Below are 25298 nucleotides of genomic sequence, written 5' to 3' on the forward strand. Positions count from 1 at the left end.
TGTTTTGATGTAATAATTTCCTCAGGTTTCTCATATTCAACCAATTTAAATATATTTATTAGTTCGTCAGTTATATATTTATTATTTTCTTTCAGTTTTTCCAATTCCGTATTAAAATTAGTTTCAGTTTCTTGTTTTGTGAGAGCAATATCATCAAAAGGAATTCCGCTATTTTCATCCTGTGAAGTGTCTTTGTCTAAGTTATATTGTTCATCTTTTATAGTAGGTTTTAATGCCTTATCTTTATAATCGTGATGTTCGAAATGGTTTTGATCAATGCCATATTCAGTCACAGATTTATCTGAATAGACTTGTACTTTATCGAATTTGTCTGTTGATACCTTTTTTAAAATTTGTTCTTCTAATGATTTCATTGTATCTGAAACATCTTGTGTGCTCATTTCATCTTTGTCTTTCTCAGACACGAACTGTTTTTTACCTTCTTTTATTGAAAGTGAGTATGTATTTCGTAATTGACTTTTTTCTTTATTGTTTATTTTACTATCAACAACTTTATTGTCCAAGTCTTGATATTTGGGCACAACTTGTATATTTTTTTCTGCATCAGACTTATCGGAAATTATTGTTTCTTTGTCGGGACTAGTAATTTGTTTGGTAGTAGTTTCGCTATCAGCCCTATCGGTAATTGGTTGAAGTGCCTTTTCAATTTTATAATTGTCTGCTGCTTTTGTGTCAGTACCATTTTGTAAATCAATTTTAGTTTCACCTATTTCACCTAAAGACTTTATTTTATCAATTTCATGGTTTGTATCTTTCGAAATCTCAGAACATTTTTGAAGAATGTGAACAGGACTTTTCTTTTCAGTAAGTAATATGTCATCGCACTTTTTTTCAATTATATCTAAAGACATTTCTTTATCCTTTTTTATATCGATTATTTTTTCTTCTAATTTTTCTAATGTTTTTGCTGAATCTAACGAGCCACTTAAGTGTTTACTATCAGTAGTTCGTACATTAAGATCTGGTTCATATGATGTGGCTATTTGCACATTATCGGGAATATGTTCTTTGGTCTTGTCTCCGTTTTCTATTAATTTGCTCTCTACTGGTGAATGCTTTGAAGCACTCTGATCTTTTTTGACTACTTCAGAATCCTTTTCATCATCATCTACTAAATCTTCAGATGTTATTATTTTTTCATCTTTAATGTCACGTTTTGTTCTTTTACCTTCGCTTAAAACAGTTTTATCTGAAATGTCACTTACATCTTCTGAAGTAATTGACCTAACAGGTGATGCTTCTTTGTGTATTTCAATAACATCATGGTCTAATTTTGAATCTATCTTCGTTTCTTTTACTTTTTTACTTGATATATCTTCCAAAGCCTCATCTTTTACGTCTTCTTTAGTTGATAAGATTGATTTTGAAGCTTCTATTGCACCTACTATAGTAGTTTCTGTTCTATCAAAAGTGTCTGGTGATTTACTATGTATGACAGGGGATTTTTGAGCCATAATTTCTTCCAAACTTTTATCTGATTTTAAAACTTCAGCAACATCGGCTACAATTTTTTCTACGTCTTTTGGACTAATTGGAAGTTTCTCTAACATTTCCAACTTTTGTGCTTCTTCTATTTCTTTTTCAACGTCCTCTGGTATAGATGGAATTTTTTCAGGCATACAAGGTATCTCTTCTATAATCACGATATCCTCCTTTATAGGAGAATCTAGAGTTGTAATGTGTGTTTCTCTCAGTTGTTCTGTATATTGTCTATAATTGTACTCATTGTTGTCGTATTCTTTCACAGGTTCTAAGTCTTTTTCAGAAATGGAGGCAATTTTTATTTGTTCATGATACATGGGAGACTCTGGTGCTGAACCAGGAGTTACAGTAACAAGTTCAGCATGAGATACTCCTTGTACAGTTTTTACTACTATATTATCTTCAATGTCACGATCTGGTAGAGATAAATCTTTTGGTACTTTAATTTCATGAATAAATCCTACATCAGGTTTACGTTTGAATATATCTTCTTCAATTGGAGATTTTTTCTCTTCATAGGTTCTGTAGTCTACTTCTTCATGCAAAGGAAGATCTGCTACTTCATCGGGCGTTTTGACAATTTCCCTAACTAGAACAGATTGAGACTCTATTTTAGGAATTCTTTCAGCTAACAAAGGTTTTTCGACACCAACTAAAGTTTGAGGAGGGATTATTTCCTTAGTTTCTTCTTGAATATGTTTTTCCTCAATTTGAAGATTCTCTTTAATTCCATCAAGTGTTATACGTTCATCTTCTGGAAGTGTTGGTGCTGTGGTAGCACCAGATTCTATAGTAGTTGATATTTTTTCATCAGGCTGTGATTCTTGGACAATATTTAACTCAAGAGAGTCCTTAGGTTTTCCACTTTTACTTTCAGAGGTCTTTTTTTCACTACTTATATCTTGCTTTTCCTCTAGACTTTCGGAATGATCCTTTGAATCTAAAGCTTTTAATTCAGTTTCTAAGCTATCTTCTAACTTTGACTTAGTCTCTTGAATTTTAGTCTCATCTAAAATAGGATGGTCTTTCTTTTTTTCAGATTCTTCCTTATCTTTAGTAAGTTTATGTAATTCTTCTTCTTGCTCATGGCTACTCTCTCGATCAACAATTGAATCCTCAGTATATTGATCTACTTCTTCTTTTTCTATTATTAAATATTCCTCTTCAAATTCTCCATCTGTTGTTACTTCTGTTTTAGTGTTATCTATCATACAAGTAATTTTTTCAATATCTGATCGTCCTACATATTCTATTTTCTCATCAGCTTCACTATCTCTATTAAAAACGGCTTCAATTTCTCTTACAATTTCTTGTTCTTCTCTTTCATCCAGTTCTTGCTGTTTAATGTCATCAAGAGATTTAGATGTCTCTTCGTCTGATTTTTTAGCGTCTTTTAAAATATCCTCGTAATTAACCCTTTGTAATCCTTTTAATTTAGAAGTTTCAGCTTTTGTTGACTTAATGGATTTTGAAGGACTTTTCATGGCTTTTAATCCCTTAATGGGGGAAGCAAGTGGCCTCGGTCTACGGGATATAGGTTCTCGCTTGGATTTAGATTCTTTACGTTCAGGTGGTTTATACATAATATCTCGTTTTGGAGATGCTTGTTTGTATTTTGATTCTACCACACGTCGATTACTGGCTTCTTTGGCACTCTTAGCAGGCGTACTGCTTGGACTTAGTTTCCTAGTCTTACTTTTTACTTTGTCTTTTGTGACTGTTAATGTTGTTGATGATGGCATCTTGGAGTCTACCAATTTTTTTGGCGTAGTTGGTGGAGACTTCTTGTCTTCGCTTACTGGTTTTCTTTCTCCTGGTAAGGTTTTCTTTTGAGTAGGTCGCGAGCTCACTTTACTTTTAGTTATTGATGTTGTAACATCCGATTTTACACGACTTTCAGACTTCTTTTTTGTTTTCACGTCTTCTATTTTTTTTGATTCATTAGTTTTACCTACAGTATCTTCTTTAGTATCAGTCTTGTCAGCACGTTTCAATTTCTTTTCTATAATCTTTTCTTTCTTTTTTACATCTTTCTTTCTAGGTAATCCATCTATCACAGTGCTCTCATATTGAGCTATTTTATCATCTAATTTTGATTCTATTCGTGCAGTAATAGCCTCCTGTAACACGCTTTCAATTTTCTTATCTTCATTCTCAACGAGTTCACTGAGCAATTTATTGTCTATAATATTTTTAGAATCAGTTATATCTCTAATTATACTATCCTTTTGTGGCGGAGGTTCCGGCTCAACCGTTTTATCGTCTTTCGTTTTATCTGTGACTAAACTTTTTTCTTTATTAAATTTAGATGTTGAGTGTTTTACTGATTTTGTTGTAGATACACTTGTTGCTGTACTAACAGGCTGTGCAACCGTTGCCATTTGTCGGCCCGTGCATGTTGGGTGTTGTAGAAATTCTAAATGTTTTAGTTTTTCAAGGCCTTCGAAAATTTTGTGTTGCGGTGTGGAGCCAGGAAACATTATCCTCGTTATCGTGTCATCTGGATTGGCCGGACGCCACACTAATAGCGCACATATCGACACTAAATTCGGTATTGGAAAATTGAATTGCCCTGATGCACTTGTACCTTCAAATAGTTTTTGTTCACTATTGTGCCACCTTTTCAAAAATTCACGAACGTATTTGGAGTCCTTGGACGGATTCAGTACGTACATGTCAAGGGTGCCTGAAAGGTAAAAAAATTTTTTTTATGTAAAAGATGTATAATTTAATTAATAAATAATTATATCAGAAATAATAATTACATTATCACCAGAGGTAAATTAAAAAGTCGTTTGCATGGATACCTATTCCAGTCGTCAAGCTGCTTGCTTAGTAAGCTGTTTTTCAGTGGTAAGGTGCGATTAGGCAGTAATATTACAGGTTAGAAGGCAACAAGGCATAAGTCCTTTCGAATGCAAGGCATAAGTGGTATCACGGGTATCGCACGATAATAGAAGAATATTAATACTGTTGATCTGTACAGTCGACAGCAATCATTTACTATCAGGTGGGCCGTCAGCTTGTTTCCCAATTACATAAAGAAATATATCTTATTTGTTTGTATGTATTATCTTGTTATGTATATGTGCTCTTATACCTACTTAATATTTATTAAATGAAATACTAAACCGCCTTCGAGTGTCTCTGCTCTCCCTAAATTTGTTTGGTGGAAGTTGCCTTTAAATGAATGTCTTGTACATTCATTCACGCGCGATCAGGAGCGCACGCAAAAAGCCGCGTTAGGGTTACATTTAACAATTTTTTTATTCACTCTCTTACGCGTGTATATTCATGTTATTTAATTTTAGTAACAAATTTCATTTCACATACATTTTTTACAAATACACGTTTACATTTATAGATTATCAATAACTCTATAATTACATATTTGCTCCACAGTAAGGCGTTCACCCTTTTTGCAGTGATAATTAATTATTTCTGATAATTAATTATTTAATTATTTATGACCCACTATTATTTGAAAAAAATACGAGTTGAGTTTCTTGTCAGTTCTTCTCATCTCGATATCATTCCGAACTGACTGTCGATTTGACATATCATAAGAGTCTGTAATAGACCTACATGAATAAAGATATTTTGAATTTAAAAAAGCACGTATGATTTTTTGTGGACTACTCTAATACTGTTGACCGCAGCTGGCCTTTACGGCCGCACTGGACGATAGAGGGCGAGTGAATATGGCAGTCCAAATCCGCGGAGGGACTTGGAGCGGCGAAGGCCAACTTCCGCCTGACGGAAACGACTTTGGTCTGAGGGCACAGCTAGGGGTTCGAACCTCGGCTCAGGCCGTTGTAACTTCGATCTCTGTTTGAATTGGACGCGGGATCGATTGAAGGGGCGCACGCATGTTTAAATAACTCTTTCTCGTTCTCTTTGCCTACATTTACATGCACACTTTTTCGTGCGTGAAAGACTATTTGCGCGTTAAAGAGCGTACATCTTGTTACATGCGTCCTCGCGTGTTTCTGGGCAGTGCCTGAATATCAGTGGTTTGCTGCTAAGCAGCAAACAATACACTGAGGTGCTGCCTTTTTGCGTATGGGCTATGCACACACACTACGTTACTTATACCGTTTTTTTGTTAACTGTGTTGCATTTTATTTTTTATGTATATTTGTTGTGTATTGTATTTTGTTTGACTTGACTAATGTAATTGTATGTCTGTTTTTATTTTTGATCTTATTATACAGTGTCTTGTGTGTGTGTGTGCCTTTACCGTGAATAAAATGTTTATCTATCTATCTACGTGTAAAGGCTATTGAATACTAATAGAGTTAAGTTTTATTGTACAAAGATACAGCGCGCGTTTTTTTCGTTCCATTCGTCTACATTTACATGCACACTCTTTCGTGCTTCTTTCGTTTAGCTCCCCTCCGATCGATCCCTCCTCCGATCGATCCCCGTCCAATTCAAATGGGGATCGAAATTACGACGGCCTGAGCCGAGGTTCGAACCCCTAGCGGTGCCCTCAGACTAAAGTCGTATCCGTCAGGCAGGAGTTGGCCTTCAGCCGCTCCATAAGTCCTTCCGCGGGTTTGGAGTGCCATCTGCACTCGCCCCCTAACGTCCGGTGAAGCTGTAAAGGCCAGCTGCGGCCAACAGCATTTGAGTAGTCCGAAAAAAAAAACTCTTTCGTGCGTGAAAATCTATTTGTGCGTTAAAGAGCGTACGTGTAAAGGCACCTTATTGTATTAAGTTTTATTGTACAAAGATACATACAATAAAGTTTAAATAAATAACATACTAAACTAACAGCTACATACCATGTCCCACTTTGTGGTAGAGGTTGATGGGCTCAGGACTTCTGTAGCAGTGCTGTGGTTTGAGATTGATGTGCCTCAGGTCGGTCATCATGTCAGACCCTTCTTGTAGTAATGACACTAGAAGAGGGTCTGCGTCTTTATCACCATCTGGACTTGCAATAGCTCGTCTCTCCTGGAAATATTTGGGGCACAACATTAATATATGTTTTTATATTATCTACTGGCTGTACCCGCGACTTCGTCCGCGTGGAATTTAACGTTATTTTTCTAAAATAAAAAAAGTTACTCCGTTTTATATCAGCTACCTGCCAATCCTGTCCTCTCAAAATCGGTTCAGCCATTTCAGAGATGAGCCGGAACATATAGAGAGACAGGCAAAAATTTTTAAAAATGTTATTTTTATCTATGTACCGTATCTATAATCATATACATGTGTAGAAAACGGTTATTTCAATATTACAAACAGACACTCTAATTTTATTTATATGTATATATTTAGAGATGTCCCGGCTTCGCAAGGATGCATTACAAATTTGAATTTCTCGGCTTGCTATATATGTACTGTAACACGCATATGTACATATATAAACATATATAACTGAAAGGTCTTAGGACTGACTAACATAGTGATCAAAGGACTGACTAATCTATCAACGCACACCCCAAACCACTAGACGGGTCGGGCTGAAATTTGGCAGGCAGGTAGATGTTATGACGTAGGCATCCGCTAATTATATACCCACAATACCCACAAGGGGATAAAATAGGGGACGAAAATTTGTATGAAACTTTGTCAATTTTAAACCGATCGTGCTGAGACTTTGCATGCATAAAGCTACTATGACGTAGGCATCCCCTAAGAAAGGATTTTGGTAAATTCCACCCTTAAGGGGATAAATTAACTCGAGCGAAGCTGCGAGCAAAAGCTAGTTAACCTTATATAGCTAGACGACCTCGGTGGTCTAGCGGTCTAGCATACTGCTTTACGACCGATGGTCGCGGGTTCGATTCCTCGCACGGCACTAACATTTGTATTCATGAGTATGATTGTTTGTATCGGTCTGGGTGTTTTCTATGTATAATATGTATGTATTTACAAAAAAAAATATATATGTATTTGTATCAGTTATCTAGTACGCATAACACAAGCTTTAGCTAGCTTAACTTGGGTCTAGATGACGCTGTGTGAATTGTTCTGAGATTATTATTATTATTATAGATTATTGTTATATATAATCAATCTCTTGAATCACTTAATATATCACTTGTTGTCTGTCATAATATTTATTGAACACTAAGGTTCTATATACAACAATATGTAATACTATTCTTAATAGTAAAAAATACAATTTAAACATATAGAGCTATAAAGCTATACGGCCAGCCTGTTAGTAACATTACTGCATTAAAATCCGTTGCGTAATTTAAAAGATACAATCGAACAGACTGCGGTGCTGTAAAGTTTAATGGTTCATTTATTATAGTGAATGCTATAGACATATATATATATATATATATATATGTATATTGTTGGCAAGATATATCATATTTATATGTATACTAACTGACCCATCAAACGTTTTGCCGTATAAATTAAAATCGCTATTGAAAAATAGGGGTTGGTTGGTAGAGTTTTTTTAAATGTGTACGTATTTTATTACAGAGTAATTAAATATTTTAATGACTTGTCATAGAAAAATAAAAATATTTGTCAAATAAACTAAAAAAATTAGTAGTGTATGTTTATTTTTTATTAAAAAAAAAGTTGTCTAAAAATCAAAAAATTATTTGGGGTGTGTCACTCTTATCACTTAGGATTATAAAAAATATATCAACCTATTCACTGACCTACGAAGTATAAATATAAAATTTAATGAAAATCGGTTACGCCGTTTCGGAGAAGTCTGGCCACTAACACTGTTATACGAGATTTTTATATATATAATTTATAATATTAATAACACTGGCACTTAAGAAAATCGTTACGATTTATATTCAATATTACATAAGTTGTAACATGTACTAAAGCAATAACTTGAATCACACGACTGGATGCGTCGAAGCTAATGTTTCTTGCTTGAATAGGTTTATAATACAGTAAAGAACAATGTCAATAGTAAACTATTACATAGATACACAGATAGAATATACTTTTACTAATATACAGTAAAGAAAAGGCAACAATATACTAAATAACACATCTAAACCAAAAAGCGGCCTTATTGCTGAAACGGATCTTTTAAAGGCAAATTTAAGGAAACGGATTTAAATATAGAACAACTATGTAAGACGCGCGATTTCATTTCCTAAAGATAAACAATATATTAAACAACATATGTATACAATAAGGCGGCCTTATTGTTGAAAGGAACCTTTTCAAGGTAAAGTTAGGGAAATTCATTTAAGTATAGAACAGTTATAACTATGTAAGACGCACAATTTGACTTGCTAAAGATAAGGCATGAACAATATATTAAAGAACACATTAATAAAATAAGGCGGCCTTATTGCTTGTTACGAGCTGCAATACCGACCAGGGCAATGTACCTATCCAAGGAACAGGACATTGTTGACTACATCCGTACTAAAAGTAGCCTGCCCACCTTCATGGAAATTTTATTAGAGACAATTTTATTTACATATTTTATTATTATTTCTTATGTTTGTTAGTGAATAAAAAAAACCAAATATTTTTAAAAAACTAAAAATAAAATATCAACATTTTGATACCTCATCGCCATCTAGCAGTAAGTAATGAGGTTATAAATCAGCGCCATCTTGCAGCCAGTAATGAAGTTATAAATCAATTAACTATATTTTCAGCTAATTGAAATTTTTGTGTTTAGATGTCAATGTATAAGATGCAATGTTCCTATACTTAATGGATTCAATGCGAGCGAAGCTGCGGGTAAAAGCTAGTATTTTTATAAATGTATTATTTACTTCTTAATGCAATGTACATGTTGATACAATCAGTAGTGTGCCCAATGAAGTGTAGTGTCTGGGATAGTGTTACAAACTTGATCCGAGACCTTGTGAGGCGACTACATGGCGCCGGGCCATCCAATACAGTAACGCTGGATGAGAAGGGGATTGCTATATACCATCAGGTTGACCTCCACGCGGTTCTCCCTGGAAACCATCGTGGTAAATTGACAAAAGATATTCCAGTACATATTTACCTCTAGATTGCAGAAGAAATGTCCAATTTGGGGGTAGACAGTGGCCGAGGCCTTCCTGCGTAGGACCGCGGCCATGCCTGACACGGAGCAGTTGTTGAGTCTGGTGAAGAGGACCGCATCCAGACGGTCCAGGTGACGGGCGAAATCCCACCAGCACGCTTTGCGGGAGAAACCGCCGTCCACTGGAATTGTAGATAATAATACATAAATACTGCATATTCAATACTAAACACTTAGTACTCAACACTCAACATTCAACACGCAACACTCAACATTCAATACTCAACACTCAATACTCAACATTCAATACTCAACACTCAATACTCAATACTCAACACTCAATACTCAATATTCAATACCTAACACTCTATCCTAGGGGGAAAGGAGATTGTTACTAATATTTACCAATGATCGGATTAATCGACATAACACAAGCTTTAGATGACGGGTCTAGATGACGATGTATGAATTGTCCTGATATTATTGTATTATTATTATTATATTAGCTGTATCTATATTTTTCTAAAATAACTCCCTGAGCCTAAGTTACTCCTTATTACATCAGCTATCTGCCAAAAAAAGTTTCGTCACAATCGGTCCAGCCATTTCAGAGATTAGCGGGAATAAACAGACAGACAAAAATTTTAAAAAAATGCTATTTTGGTGTATGTATTTATATTCATATGCAATAAACGGTTATTTCAATATTACAAGCAGACACTCCAATTTCATTTATATGTATCATTCATTCATTCATAATTTAAGAGCTACGCTCTTGTCGGTGGAGCTCTTGCCACTTTCCGCGATCTTCCTACATATTATATTATATAACTATACATATAACATTTATATGTATAGATAACTAATATCTAGTTTAAAAATATCATTTCAATTATACCGGATATTGAAACATTTGTACCTTTAATTAAATAACGGTACAGATAGCAACAACAAACATTGAAATGTGGGAAAGGGTTGATAATTGAAAAATAAATTGGAGCGGCGCACGTATCTGATGTTGTTACTGTTTACTTTGGTCCATTGAATAACAATATAAAAAAGATACATATGTATTTAGCGACTGGACGGATTGTATAAATATTGTACATTTGAAATGCGACTATAAATGTATAATCATAGAATTTATTTTCACACATAAACACTGAGTCTGAAGGGCTAAAATTACGATTACAATTATCTAAGTTTGACGGCCTCGGTGATCTAGCGGTTTAGCACACCGTCTTACTTCCGATGGTCGCGGGTTCGATTCCTCGCATGGCACAAACATTTGTATTTATGAGTATGATTGTTTGTATCGGTTTTCTATGTATAATAGGTATGTATTTAGAAAAATATATATATCTACGTATTTTTATCAGTTGTCTAATACTTAAAACACAAGCTTTAACTAGCTTAACTTGGGACTAGATGGCGCTGTGTGAATTGTTCTAATATTCTGATTAATATTGATATATATTTTATGTATCTTCCTTACTTCCGAGGGTAATACGTTCAAACACGCGGGCCTTAACCAAGCATGGATGAGTCTAAAAGTTGAGGGTGATGCATGTGATGACATGAGAAACACAGAAGTTTCTTACTCATTCTTCTTGTGATTCCGAATGAGCGGTAGAATAAAAAGAATGTAACTATTCAAAAGCAATATTAAGTTTATTTGAATGCAATGAATTTACAAGTTGGAGAAATGAAATGTAAGATTATTTCATTTCATTTCTCCCGAACTTGTAAATTCATTGCATTGTCTTACTTCTCAATGAGACAAGTCGTATTTTAACAGGCTGCCTCAAACCAACACCCCTAAATATGCTGTATCCACTCTCAGGAATTGCTCCACCAGATGTTCGACGATAGATGTTGTGCGAGACAGAAAAAAAGAGACAAGAGACCGATTCCCACCACTCTATTCCCGCTTAAAAAGCAGGAAGACTCTTTTAAGAAGGACAGGTGCTTTGACCAACGACCCACATAAAGCCAAAGTAGACTTAAGGGAGCTAAATCATCCTGCTCCTTTGGACTTTATTCAACCAGCGGAACACCTGTCTCCAGGACCTGCAATGGCCCATTTGGAAATCGCTCAACAGACTACGAACACAGATTTGCGAATGTCTGATTTGTGAAACACGGTGTTGCGAATTTCTCTAGTTGAATTAGAAAGTGATTAAGATTCTTTATTGATTATTTATTGTAAATTAGATAAATGTAATAATTTATAATACATGTATAAATTTAGATATTAATGTAGGTTAAGTTATTTATCATTATGATCTCAAGGCAAGTTAATTGTATATTTTTAAGAATACTATACCTACTATTGTATGTAGTCCATTGTTAGCAAATATACAATTTATTCATTTAAAATTTTTATTTTTTTACCCACCCTACCTATTATACCTACCACGTTCATTGAGTGAGATTTTACATAAACAATTAAAACTATTCTATAATGATGCAGGTACAACTTGGTAAAGTGGGGTGCCGCTTCAAGGGAGGCTTGTCACTGCGGCGCCATCCCAGACTATGGCACACCTATTGACTTGTCCTTTGTGCCGAGCAAAGGAAGACCTAGAAAATGCGACGGAATGCGCAAGGGTCGTCGCGGCGTTCTGGGGAAAATATATTCAAATATATATATTTACTTGGCGATGAAACGAAAGAAGAAGAAGAACTTCTCAATCGAAAAGCACATTTGAAATAGGGAATGACAATGTTGCTAACAGCTAGTGTTAGCAACGATGGCTGTACAATTTGTCAATTTGTCATATTTTTTTTTATTTTTATCATTGTTTTTGGTATAGTATATATATTATTTTCTTTTGTTTGATTTTCTTGTTCGCTTTTTTTTTTATTTCATTATTTTTTTCTCTTAATGATGTGTATTGCATTTATTATTTATATTTATATGTTATAATAATTTATATGCTGCTGTGAGCATCGTCATTGTTGTGTTGTGATGTGTGATAGTAATAAATATTATTCTATTCTATTCTATTCTATTCATATTGAATATTTCTTAGTAATAACTTAGAGTTTGTTAAAATTTTTGTTTATGTTCCTTATATTAAATTTATTGGGATGTTTCCGCAAGAGAAAAGTTACATTATTCTTTGTATTCGCACAAGTTTGCTGTAGACAGGGATTACGTGTTTGCCGTTTGTTTATCCGGGAATTTTGGAGTACTTACAGGATTATGATGTCATTATGACTGCGCCCCTCAAAGTTTCAAGGGAATGTTTCTTTTGTTCTTATTGTGAATTGGTGACAAATTCGCAAAGTTAAAATCTACATACTTATACTACATATTTATACATATATACATATAAATAAAATTGGAATGTCTGTCTGTAATATTGATATAACCGTTTCTTACTACATGCATATGAATATAAATACGATTTTGACGGGACTTTTTTTGGCACGTAGCTGATGTAATAAGGAGTACTTTTATTTTAGAAAACATCTTTTAATTTATAAAAATAAAGTTAAAATCGCGAGAACAGCTAGTTTCAAATAAATGTTGTAGATGTTTGCAATTATTAAGATTAAGATATAGGCATATAAAATATAGTTTACGACCTAATCAGATCTACTGAATATACACCAGTCCTGATATATAAATACGTTATCTCTATAATGCAGCCATCTATAAATTTGGTCTATATTATGATATTATTCAAATTCAAATTCAAATTTAAAAATCATTTATTCATGTAGGACATTTTAGCCGCTTATGAACATCAAGTTTTTACATTATATTCCGTCCGGTTCGGTATATATATTCAATTGAGAAGAACTGGCAAGAAACTCTATTGAATTACCTTTTTTTAAAAATCATATTATTTACAATGCATAGGTATTTATATCTAACATTAAATGAAAATACCATGCATGAACAACTATTGCCATGCACGCTCGTCATTCAAGTAATCGTTCAGTGAGCGGCTTTGCTCAGTAAATATGATTTAACAAATGTTTTGAATTTATTTAAGAGTAATTCCAATATATCCTTTGGTATCTTATTGTAAATTTTTATACCTATTCTCATATAAGTCCTATTGACTTTTCTAAACGATACTTGGGGACATCAAGTTTGTCTTTAAATCTAGTATTAATATTATGAATATTTTTGTTTTTTGGAAATAAGTCAAGATTTTTATGAATATGATATTACCTATGTTGAATAGTGTATAAACCTTGACTTAGAAATCTGAGCTGGCTTCTCAGTATACCTACTCCACTTAACATTGGCGCTCCGCCAAGAAATCCTACAGTAAATGGCACTTAAACTAAAAGCCTTCTAAACGCGAGATATGTTAATAGTATCGAATGAACCTACTTCAGTATTAGAAAATTATGTCATTATTCTTGTATAGGCTGTCAAGACCTCGATGTCTACCGGTTTAGTACACCGCTTTATTTGCAATCGTCCCGGGTTCGGTGCAAATATTTGTATTCATGAGAATGTGTTTTTTGTGTTTTTCTTTTTATGTATGGTTTTACAAAGAAATATATATCTAAGTATATCTATGAGTTGTCTAATATCGATCGATTTTTCTATATAAATATTATGTATGTATTTATAAAAAAAATCAGTTGTCTAATATCCATTTCTTTGTGTTCATCTGGATGTTTTCTATGTATATAGAAAAGAATTGTATTTAAGTTATTGTATCACTTGTCTAATACCCATAAAACAAGCTCTGCTTAGCTTGTGACTAGATGGCGCTGTGTTTGTCTAAGGATATTATTATTATAGTTTTTTTTGGAAGATGGTATAAGTAATTTAATTTTGAAACATTAAGTTTTGAACAATACTATCGAACTGGACTGTAGTATCCATATTATAAATACACAATCCATCCATATCTCATACCATCCATATCCATACTAACATTATAAATACACAAGTCTGTTTGTAACCTTTATACGACTAAACGGATCTTCATGTTTTAGAAATTCTATAAGGATGACGTTTATAGATTTTCTTTTAAAAAACCGGAAGTTTTCTCAGAAAAATTTAAGCTAATATAAAATAAGACCAAAAGCAAATACCTGTCTACTAAAAAAACAAGCCCTAAAAAGTACAGAACAAGAAGTACTCGCTTCTGTAATGGTTACCTGTGGTTCTAATAAAAGTATCTCTTTCATTCTCACCTATATGCGTAGGTTGAATACTGAGTTATGTGCCTAAAGTAGTTTGGAACATATCCAATAGTCGTATATCTCGAAAAATCGAACGGAATACGCCCCAGGCATTCTAGAAACTTCCAAGAGAAACGGCAGCCAATCCCTAGAGCCGAGCCAAATATAACTTCAAATGGTATTATAATATGATCCTCGACTGTCGCATAATGATTTTTTCATCGTTGTCTAACTATTGTTAGATAGATAGATATATAGGATTAGTCGGAAATTTGGCATGGGCATGTAATGTATAGGAATGAAGATAATATTTTAAGGAAGGTGTTACATATGAATATGGATCGTTATAAAGAAAAATTGTGCTGCGAAAGTTACGCGAGTTGTGATGCAACACCAAAACCGTGATCAGTGATAACGATACGTTTTTATTTTATGTATGTATATTTTTATTATTTGTGTATATAAACATATTATGTAAGTATATGTATATGTCCATCGTAGTATGTAGTATTTAACTTTAAATGTATATGGATATATTTTGAATGTGTTACATATAAATGTGGATGTTAATAAGGGCAGAGGAAGGCCGAAGATATGGATGGACTTTGTGAAAGATGATATGGTAAGAAACGGAGTAAATAACGGGATGACTGCGAACAGGGAGGAATGGAAGAGAGAAATATTACGCAGACCCCAAATAAATGGAATAAAGAAGAAGCAGATGAAGATGTAGTCGCAAAGAGTTATACTCTTTCCGACTACATCTTCATCTGCTCCGAAACGGCTTGACCGATTCTCATGAAATTTGTGAGCGTATTGAGTAGGTCTGAAAATCGGCCAACATCTATTTTTCATCCCCCTAAATGTTAGGGGTAGTCCACCCCTAAATTTTATTTTTAATTTTTTAGACAAAAGTTTTGGTTTCTATTTTTTATGATACAACATACAAAAATACATACAATCCTAAATTTTCACCCTTCTATCATCAACCCCTATTTTTTTATAGCGTTATTAATTTATAAGGCAAAACAACGTTTGCCGGGACAGCTAGTTTCAATATATAAATGTTAATAAAAATTTAGCTTCTAAGTTATTTTGATGCGTAAGCTATATTACTATAAATTTCAACAAAATCCGTTCAGTAGTTTCTCCGTCAAATAGTCCATACTCACAAACTTTCTCGTTTATAATATTATTAAGATTGCAAAGAATCGGCAACCCTATTCTTTAGTATTGAATCAAAAATAGCCAACATTCTTGATTAGAGGAAGGTAAGTAGGCGTAACCGAAAAAGCACGCCTCCCATTTTCATTCATAAAACTATCAATGTCATTGCATACTTCCCTATTATGATAGGGCTGATAACAGCTGATCTTAGGGCTGTGTCTTTTGATGTTATTGTAATTTCGGATAACAACTTTGAACCTATTTTTTCTCGAAAAAAATATATGGTTTCAGGGAAGTTGTGGAACAAAAGTTGTTCATTATCATGGGTACTTTCATATCCATGCGACTTAGTATATCCTTTCGGACTAACCCTGTAAGGATAGAGATTTTTTTTCGGAATACTCTAATGCTGTTGGCCGCAGCTGCATTTACAGCTTCAGCGGATGATAGGAGGCGAGTGCAGATGGCACTCCAAACCCGCGGATAGACTTACGGAGTAGCTGAAGGCCAACTCCCGCCTGACGGATATGACTTTAGTCTGAGGGCACCGTTGGGGGTTCGGCTCGGCTTGGCTCAGGACGTCGTAATTTCGATCCCCGTTTGAATTGGACGGGGGATAGATCGGGGGTAGGACAGTGATTAAAATCAAAGCTATTCCTGTTTTAAGCATAAATTATTATATTAGAGCTCGTTAGTTTCTGTCCTCCCTTTTTTTCTTACCTATGACAGTACGGGCCGCCTTGTCTCGCGTTCCCTTATTACAATAAAATTAATTGCAAAAGAGATTGATTGATTGATGATTACTTGAGTGAAAGCAAGCGAAAAGATCTCCTGGATACTGCTACCTGTTAAGGAACCCAGGAAACCCTACATTTTTTATTGGGTTGTTTAGGCTATTGTCAGGTGCTTGGATCTTGGTGCTTGGAGCTCGCCCTTTTTCAGAGTTCGCTGAAACCTAGACCCGTCATTGATAAAAACTGAAGAATATTCTTAGGAGTGATGGATTTTATCTCCTCAGGATAGAGTGTAAACTTTCCAAAGGAGATATTTCGTTTATGCATAAGTTGGCTACAACCACATAAGATGTGTAGTGGCGTTTTCTCTTCAGTTTGGCGATATCTACAGATTTTTGTTGTGCACAGGCCTAGGCTTGCCATATGTTTGTTCAATTTGCAGTGTCCTGTGAAGGCCCTAGTCAAAATGCATATGTTGTTTTTACTTAATAGTCTATTGGTGTATTTGTTCGAGTAGCCCGATATTAGGTATTTTGAATGTACCAATCCTGGCATTTCTTACTTGTAATTCATTGCTTCTTGTTTGGTTATTTTATTAATTAATTTGAGATGTCCCAGTTTTAGGCAATGAGGAAACCCTTTCACTCATTCAGGTACCTGACCATACTGACCTGACATAGACTGACCTTTTACCTTCCTTTTCCACAAATAGTATTATCTCTAACAGATAGATTACTCACCTAGCATGTTAAATCCGTTAATTCCGAAGAGTGCAGCATCCCCTTGACCTCCCGGGAACACGTAGAGCGTCGGGTGACTAAATCTTATATTGCCAACCACGTCGCTCGACACCAGGAGCTGGTCGAGGCTAGCTGGCACAACGTAGGGGTCCAGGTACGCTGCAAATATAGGAAATTCTTTTATTAATAATTTGTGGCTATAGCCGGACACAATTATTGTAGAATCCGCTTTATATAAAAACTAACTGACCACCCGATTTCGTATGCGCCATTATAATTGCCGCTATCCTTGCTGCTCTAGTGATTTAATATAATGCTTTATTTCTGACGGTTGTAGGTTCGATTCCTCGCACGGTGCAAAATAGATATATACTTATTAATATGATTGTTTGTATCGGTCTGGGTATTTTCCATGTCTATTATGTATGGATTTACAAAAAAAACTGAGTATTTATATCACTAATCTATTACCCACAACATAAGTCACAACACATACACTCGATCTTGTAATGAATCTGCGTCCCTAATGAGTTGTAGAATAATAAACATGACTGTTTAAAAGTGCTTATATTAAGTTTATTTCAATACAGATTATTTCTAAACTTTCTTTATATTATTAACCGGGTCTTAACACGGGTTTAACGGGTGTTAAGACCCGGCTAATATGCAAATTGTTTCTATTTCTACTAAGCTTGCGGCTAGATGGTGCTGTGTAAATTGTCGCTTGTATATAGATAGTTTCAGCGCATTAACGTTACCTACGAATACACTTTGCTTCGCAAATTTGAATATAACTTGAATTCTATCCACAATTGAAACACTAAGCTTTGAATGCAATTAATATGTAAATTCGTCTAATCTGCATTTCAAATAGCTGGATAGCGTTTGATTTCAAATTGAAGAAAAGACGGGTAAAATTATTGTATTACAAAGAGAAGACATTTATGACAAGGACGAGTACTGATTTATTATATACTAGCTACTTGCCCCGGCTTCGCCCGGGTGTACATGTATTTGGGAGTGAGCCTTTAGCTGCTCCATAAGTCCTTCCACGGGTTTGGAGTGCTATCTGCACTCGCTCCCTTTCGTCCAGTGAAGCTGTCAAGGCCAGCTGCGGCCAAAAGCATTAGAGTATTCCGAAAAAAAACGAATGGGGGAGTTGATTTTGAAATGTGACCGAAGTGATTGGTGTTCGGAAAATGTTTGAACATAACCGAAGTTTCATTTTGAAGATCTTTAACTCTAACATATGTACTTTCCTAAAGAAGGCTTTTTGGAAGATTGCCGTTGGGGCCATAAGTCCTCGAGTGGCGACCGCGAACCGGAAGACGCAGCGTGGGAAGGCCTCCGGCAAGGTGGACCGATAATCTGGTCAAGGTCGCTGCATGGCGATGGATGCGAGCAGCGCAGGACCGATCGTCGTGGAGATCTTTAGGGGGGGGCTATGTCCAGCAGTGGACATCTTCCGGGCTGAGATGATGTTGAAGAAAGGCTTTTCTTGCCAACATATAAGAGATATGTCGTGACCTAGATATAAAACGAAGCCTAATAATATATTTCCCGTAGCTGCGAGCTAATCGGTGACCTAGGAAATTGCAATATTTCTGCCCTACTAACTTTACATTTGCCTATAATAGACTTGTACGTACGATATTAAACTTTAACGCTTTAACCATAAAATTGAAAATTATCTGCTAATAGAGCTGATAAAGTTAAATAAGTGAGAAATATTAAATGTGTTGTGAACATTATTAAATTCTTAAGAAAGTTGTATTTTTTTCTATAATATATTCATGACTGACTTTGATGGGGTAGTCTGAAGCATTTGCTATATTACACTAAGACTTTTAGAAAATTTGGTTTGATATTGAAGCCTAATTACGTAATTATTGTAATTGTTTCTATAGCACTGGGTATTTTCTATGTTTCTATTACAAAAAAATCTAAGTATTTATATCAGTTGTCTCTAGTACCCATAACATAAGCTCTTATATATAATTAGACTGAAATCGAAAGAATTGTGACTTTAAGTAGACGTTTGACGGCCTCTGTAGTATAGCAAGTTGGCACACCGCTTTACATATGATGATCGCGGGTTCGATTTCTCGCACGGTGCAAACATTTGTATTTATGAGTATGATTGTTTGTAACGGTCTGGATGTTTCCTAATTTATAATGTTTGCGCCGTGCAAGGAATCGAACCCGCGACCATCGGAAGTAAAGCGATGTGCTAAACCGCTAGACCACCGAGGCCGTCGTCTTATGTATCACAACGATATATATTGTTTAACCTCACCTACATAAAGCTAACTCATATAAATATATTTCCATAATATGACTACTTTAAACAGCGGATGAATTTCAAAATAGAATAGAATAGAAAATCATTTATTCAAATAAACTTAATTCAAGCACTTTTGTATAGTCATAATATTTTTTTTATCTACCGCTCATTCGGAAAGCTGTTATCACTACAACATCACAAGAAGAACGAGCAAGAAACTTGTGTTGCTCTTTTAAATAATCAATACATATAAATAAAATTGGAGTGTCTGTTTGTAATATTGAAATAACCGTTTTTTACTACATGCATATGAATATAAATACGGTACATACACCAAAATAACATTTTTTACTATTTTTGTCTCTCTGTCTGTTTGTTCCCGCTAATCTCTGAAATGACTGGACCGATTTTGACGGGACTTCTGGCAGGTAGCTGCTGCAATAAGGAGTAACTTAGGCTACATTTATTTTACAAAAATAAAGTTAAATTCCACGCGGACGAAGTCGCGGGAACAGCTAGTCCGAAATAAAAACTAGTAATTCCGGAATCTACTAACTTTTCTAACAGCAAATCAGGAAAATTAGAAACCATCATCAATTTCATCTCATACTTTTAAGTGAGAAATAAGAAAGAACCGTTAATTTAATTACAGTAATTTATTATTATATTCAAAGTAGCTGACGTTTTATTTTAATCACGTCGCAATCTTGCAGGAAAGTGAAAAAGAAATCAGTTCATTCATCGTCAGTCATCAATCATGATAAAATGTAGGCGCGCTAGCAACGTCTCGACGCCATTAGCACCTCGTCCGTCTCTCGGTAACCTCGTATCCTTTTTATAACGAATTCTCTCCTGTAAAATTATTAAAAGTAACGTAAATCCTGAACTGAGTAATTAATACTTGAAGTGCTCTTAGATTTCACAACTAATCTATACATATAAATTGGAGTATCTGTTTGTAATATTGAAATAACCGTTTTTTACTACATGCATATGATTATAATACGGTACATACGCCGAAATAATATTTTTTAAAATTTTTGTCTGTCTGTTTGTTCCGGCTAATCTTTGAAATGGCTGGACCGATTTTGACGGGACTTGTTTTGGCAGGTAGTTGATATAATAAGTAACTTAGGCTACTTTTATTTTTAGATAAGTAAAGTTAAATTCCACGCGGACGAAGTTGCAGATACAGCTTTTAATAATATATTTTTGGTGTTTCATACACACGAAAATTATGGTAAAAATAGGAAAATAAACCTCAAGGGTAGCAAACTAAATCAAGAGAAGGTACATTTTACTCAGTAACAGAAATCGATAACCAATACTATTATTGTCTATTGTTCGCAAAAAGAATCATCAAAAATCACTCATAATTTGAAGAATATAAAATAGAAAATTATTTATTAAAATAAACTTACATTGAAGAATTTTTGAATAAAGAATGTACAATTCTTTATATCGTTGCTAGTAACAAATAATTAATTTATGTCTCAGTCTATGGTAGTAGCAATACGTAAGTGCCCAAGTTTGTCATTGAATCTCTTTCTCTCTGGGTTTACAAGATTTTGTCTAACATACGTTGCTTAGTGTAATTAAATTCATGTGTTATTTAAATATAAAAAGTCTGGTCCAGCTAAGGTTTTTCATCATTATCAGCAACCCATATTCCACGCTCTCAATACACATAATATATACATATATACATAAATTATACTTTTTAATAGTGATTTTAATTTATATGCCAAAACAACGTTTGCGTGTTCAGCTGGTTAAAATATAAGTATTTAAAAATGCGGAATATCGTACCAGCCAGCGGCCCGAATGTAAGCAGTCCTGTAGACCTTTTTAAAAAAGAAATCATTTTTTTTCTATGCTCTATAAAGTATTTTATACCAACAACGAACGAAGGAACAAAGAGCATCGTAAATCAAGACCAGATCATAACTTGTAACGGTTGCCGCAGTCTACAGTAAGTACTTTGGTATATAATATTTCTCAAGCAAAAGTTCTTATCTATCTTATCTATATATAGCTATCAAAATATTAATACTTGACGTACCAAGCCAGGCACATTGAGATAAGAAATGTTACAGATAAAGTAGAGTCGATGTCTTTTATTGTATACTAGCTTTTACCCGCGGCTGCGCTCGCATTGAATGCATTAAATAAAAAATATTTGTTTTTTTTTTCAAATAAATAGTATCCTACGGTCATTCGGCTTCAAGAATATGTGTACTAAATTTCAAGATGATCAGTTCAGTAGTTTTTGCGTGAAAGGGTAATAAACATTCCTAGAGGGAAAGGGATTGTTAGTAATGTGGAGACCTCATTACTAACAATGTACTATGTCAGGTTGACCTCCACGCGGTTCCCCCTGGAAACTATCGTGTTAAATTTATGGTGAATTTGTCACGATGGGCTAACTGACCTGACCTCATGTTCATCTTATCATCCTTCACTGGTGCCCCGCTAGCGTAAACCGTTAGCGCATGCGGGTGTACCATACCATTAACATCCATAAAAAAAAACTACCCTTCTTTAAAAATTATAATATTATGTTATCTGTGATATTAGTAAGGATTCAACTAGCTGATATGTATGGATTCCGAGATTTTACAATATTTCTGCCTTAAGGCGCTCTACTAATGCGCAAATTGGTCTATATTTTCCTTGTTTTTGCAATATTTTTCATAACACCTTTGCTCCTATTGGATGTAGCGTGATGTAATATTACCTATCTAAATATATAAGAAACTACATGGTTCATATATATCGAGAACGAAGCACTGAAGTATAATTATTATTTTATCTAAATATATGTATATAACTCAAAGGTGACTGATATAGTGATCTTATATCTAAATACATATAACTGAAAGGTGACTGACATAGTGATCTATCAACGCACAGCCCAAACCACTGGACGGATCGGGCTGAAATTTGGCATGCAGATAGATGTTATGACGTAGCATCCGCTAAGAAATAATTTTGATTAATTCTACCCCCAAGGGGATAAAATAGGGGATGAAAGTTTGTATGAAACTTTGTCAATTTTAAACTGATCGGGCTGAGACTTTGCATGCATAAAGCTACTATGACGTAGGCATACCCTAAGAAAGGATTTTGATAAATTCCACCCCTAAAGGGATAAATTAACGCGAGCAAAGCCGGAGGCAAAAGCTAGTAACCTATAAAATCCTCGATAAATTGGCTATGTAACACTAATTTGGTAAAATTTAAACAATTTAAACTGTTGTCGCGTTGTAATAAACATTTATTATGAACTTCAATAATTTCTAAATAGAGTTGTTCTGGGGATAATGAAATAATACCATTTTATCTCATCGTTAATTAGTACTGGGAAGGAAGGATGAAATATTAAAACTTTCGCTTAGAAACGGTCCCGTCGCGTCGCGTCTGAGCAAATTATGGAGCACTAAAACCGTTTTATAATTTAAACTAGCTTTTTCCTGTGGCTTCGCTCGCGTTAATTTATCCCTTTAGGCGTGGAATTTATCAAAATTTTTCTTAGGGGATGCCTACGTCATAGTAGCTTTATGCATGCAAAGTCTCAGCCCGATCAGTTTAAAATTGACAAATTTTCATACTAACTTTCATCCCCTATTTTATCCCCTTGGGGGTGGAATTAATCAAAATCCTTTCTTAACGGATGCCTACGTCATAACATCTACCTGCATGCCAAATTTCAGCCCGATCCGTCCAGTGTTTTGGGCTGTGCGTTGATAGATCACTATGTCAGTCACCTTTGAGTTATATATATTTAGATTCCTTCAATTAATAGACTTTAAAATATGTTATTAGAATGAATTCGAATGTAGGTAAGATATTTTTGATGATGAACGACGATCTAGCGGTTACTCTACCTTATTTTTTTTGTAGGCGTAGGTTGATATCCCGGACATTACAATAAACAGCTTATTCGCACATACTTCCGATGGTCGCAGGGTCGATTCCTCCCACGAAACACATTTAAATCTTGAATATGATTGTTTGGTTTAGGTATTTTCTATATAATACGAAATGTATTAAGTATTGTTTTTTTTTATTTATTTGTTTATTTCCACAGATAGCGGTCCGTACCTTTGTTAATGTTATCTATACCTATCAAAAATTATATATATTTTTTTTAATTGTAATTAAGTATTATTTAAATGTATATAAACAGTGTATACAAGTATTTATATCAGTTGTTTTGAAACTGTAATATCAGTAGTTTTGAAACTGTCATTTAAATTTATACTCATAAGATCATTTTAACTTATCATCATTGCCTTGCCTTTATCCCATTATTTGGGGTCGGCGCAGTATGTCATTCTCTTTCACTGCTCTCTATCAGTCGTCATATCTAAACATACTCTTTACTCTTCTTTTATTCATATCATCTTTCACACAATCCATCCATCTTTTCTTAGGGCGTCCCCTCCCTTTACATCATTTTAACTTATATATATATATATATATATATATATATATAAGATCAATCGTCAGTCTATATAACAACACCACTAAAATTACTAAATTGAGAAGACTAAAATTATGTTAAGAAAGGAGAACATTCCTTAAGTGGTCACACGATTAAAACTAAGTTTAAATGACTAAAACTAAGCTAAAGGAGACTTCCTTAAAATTACCACTCAACAACACCCAAAGTCCCGTGTAACAACTAGTTTCTCATGCAAGTTGGCAACTCGAGCATAACATGCAAGCGTCGCTCTGGGCTTTGTATGGAATAACCAACTTTGCTTCAACTCTGTACAGAGTCAAATTAACTCGTCTGTATTGTATACCACAGTTCGTGTACACTCCACTTTATGAATATGTAAATTGCATGCGGTTTCCATAGGGATATGTTTTTCTGATTATACCTGAAAATTGGCTTCAGTGTTCTAGTGGCAATCCAGTTTGCTTGTAATGGTCATGGGTGCGATTCCTCGGTGCAAACCTTTGTATTATTGTTTGTATCGGTCTGATTGTTTTTTATTATGTATGAATTTATGATATATATATATATATATATATATATATATATATAAATATCCCCTTGGGCACTTTGTGGCTCAGACGTGCCGTATAGGTAGTTTTTTGTTGATCCTTTTTCACTTGTTGATCCGGAGGCCTTTTGTTGATCTAATGCCAGCTGACCATATATAAATGTTGATCCGTTTTGAGCCACAACTGTCACGACGAGTAATAATAATAATTAAGCGATTTATACACGATTTTATACAAATCCACCTTTTTGGCATACGAGCAGTTCTTGATCCAATTCAAACGGGCCAATCAGGGTGCAGCATTTGCCAAGGGCTTCCTCATTGGCACGTTTGGGCTACTACATTATGGCTACAGTAACTTAATAATGTCTAGCTAGTATTTCAAGAATAATAGTCTATCCAATCTAAATATTTATAGAAATCAGTCTGGAGTAACGTGACTCCAGATCAAACCTCAATACTTATTATTTTTTGGACGGGAATCTTTTCTTTTGTAACAAAGTTACTGAGCGAATAAAGAGAAGACGCAACGGCGGATCCAGGGGAGAGCGTCATGGAGGTCATGGGAGTCATGGGGGCGTCATGACTCTCCCCCCTTAGCCCAGGACTTAGGTAGACCACTAATTGAACTAAAAAATAATGAAACAGCAAATTTTTTTGCACGATCGGAGTGTTGGTGCAGTAGTATTAATTATAATTAAACATTGTTACTTAAAACATAACAGT

At 34.5% G+C, this 25298-nt stretch overlaps 1 protein-coding gene across 1 annotated transcript in view; it reads right to left on the reverse strand.

Annotated features, from left to right (window-relative positions):
- Positions 1-25298, reverse strand: part of LOC131854904 (microtubule-associated protein futsch-like) — a 72792-nt gene that overhangs the window by 28928 nt on the left and 18566 nt on the right. The window contains exons 3-6 of the mRNA XM_059206088.1: positions 17274-17432; positions 9473-9654; positions 6291-6462; positions 170-4189 (exon numbers count right to left, since the gene is read on the reverse strand). Of these exons, the coding sequence (XP_059062071.1) occupies positions 170-4189; positions 6291-6462; positions 9473-9654; positions 17274-17432 (4533 nt within the window). The remainder of the gene's footprint in view (positions 1-169; positions 4190-6290; positions 6463-9472; positions 9655-17273; positions 17433-25298) is intronic.

The sequence above is a fragment of the Achroia grisella genome, unplaced genomic scaffold, assembly GCF_030625045.1.
Source record: "Achroia grisella isolate CSIRO2021 unplaced genomic scaffold, CSIRO_AGI_Agris_v1 utg1248, whole genome shotgun sequence".
Classification (NCBI taxonomy): domain Eukaryota; kingdom Metazoa; phylum Arthropoda; class Insecta; order Lepidoptera; family Pyralidae; genus Achroia; species Achroia grisella.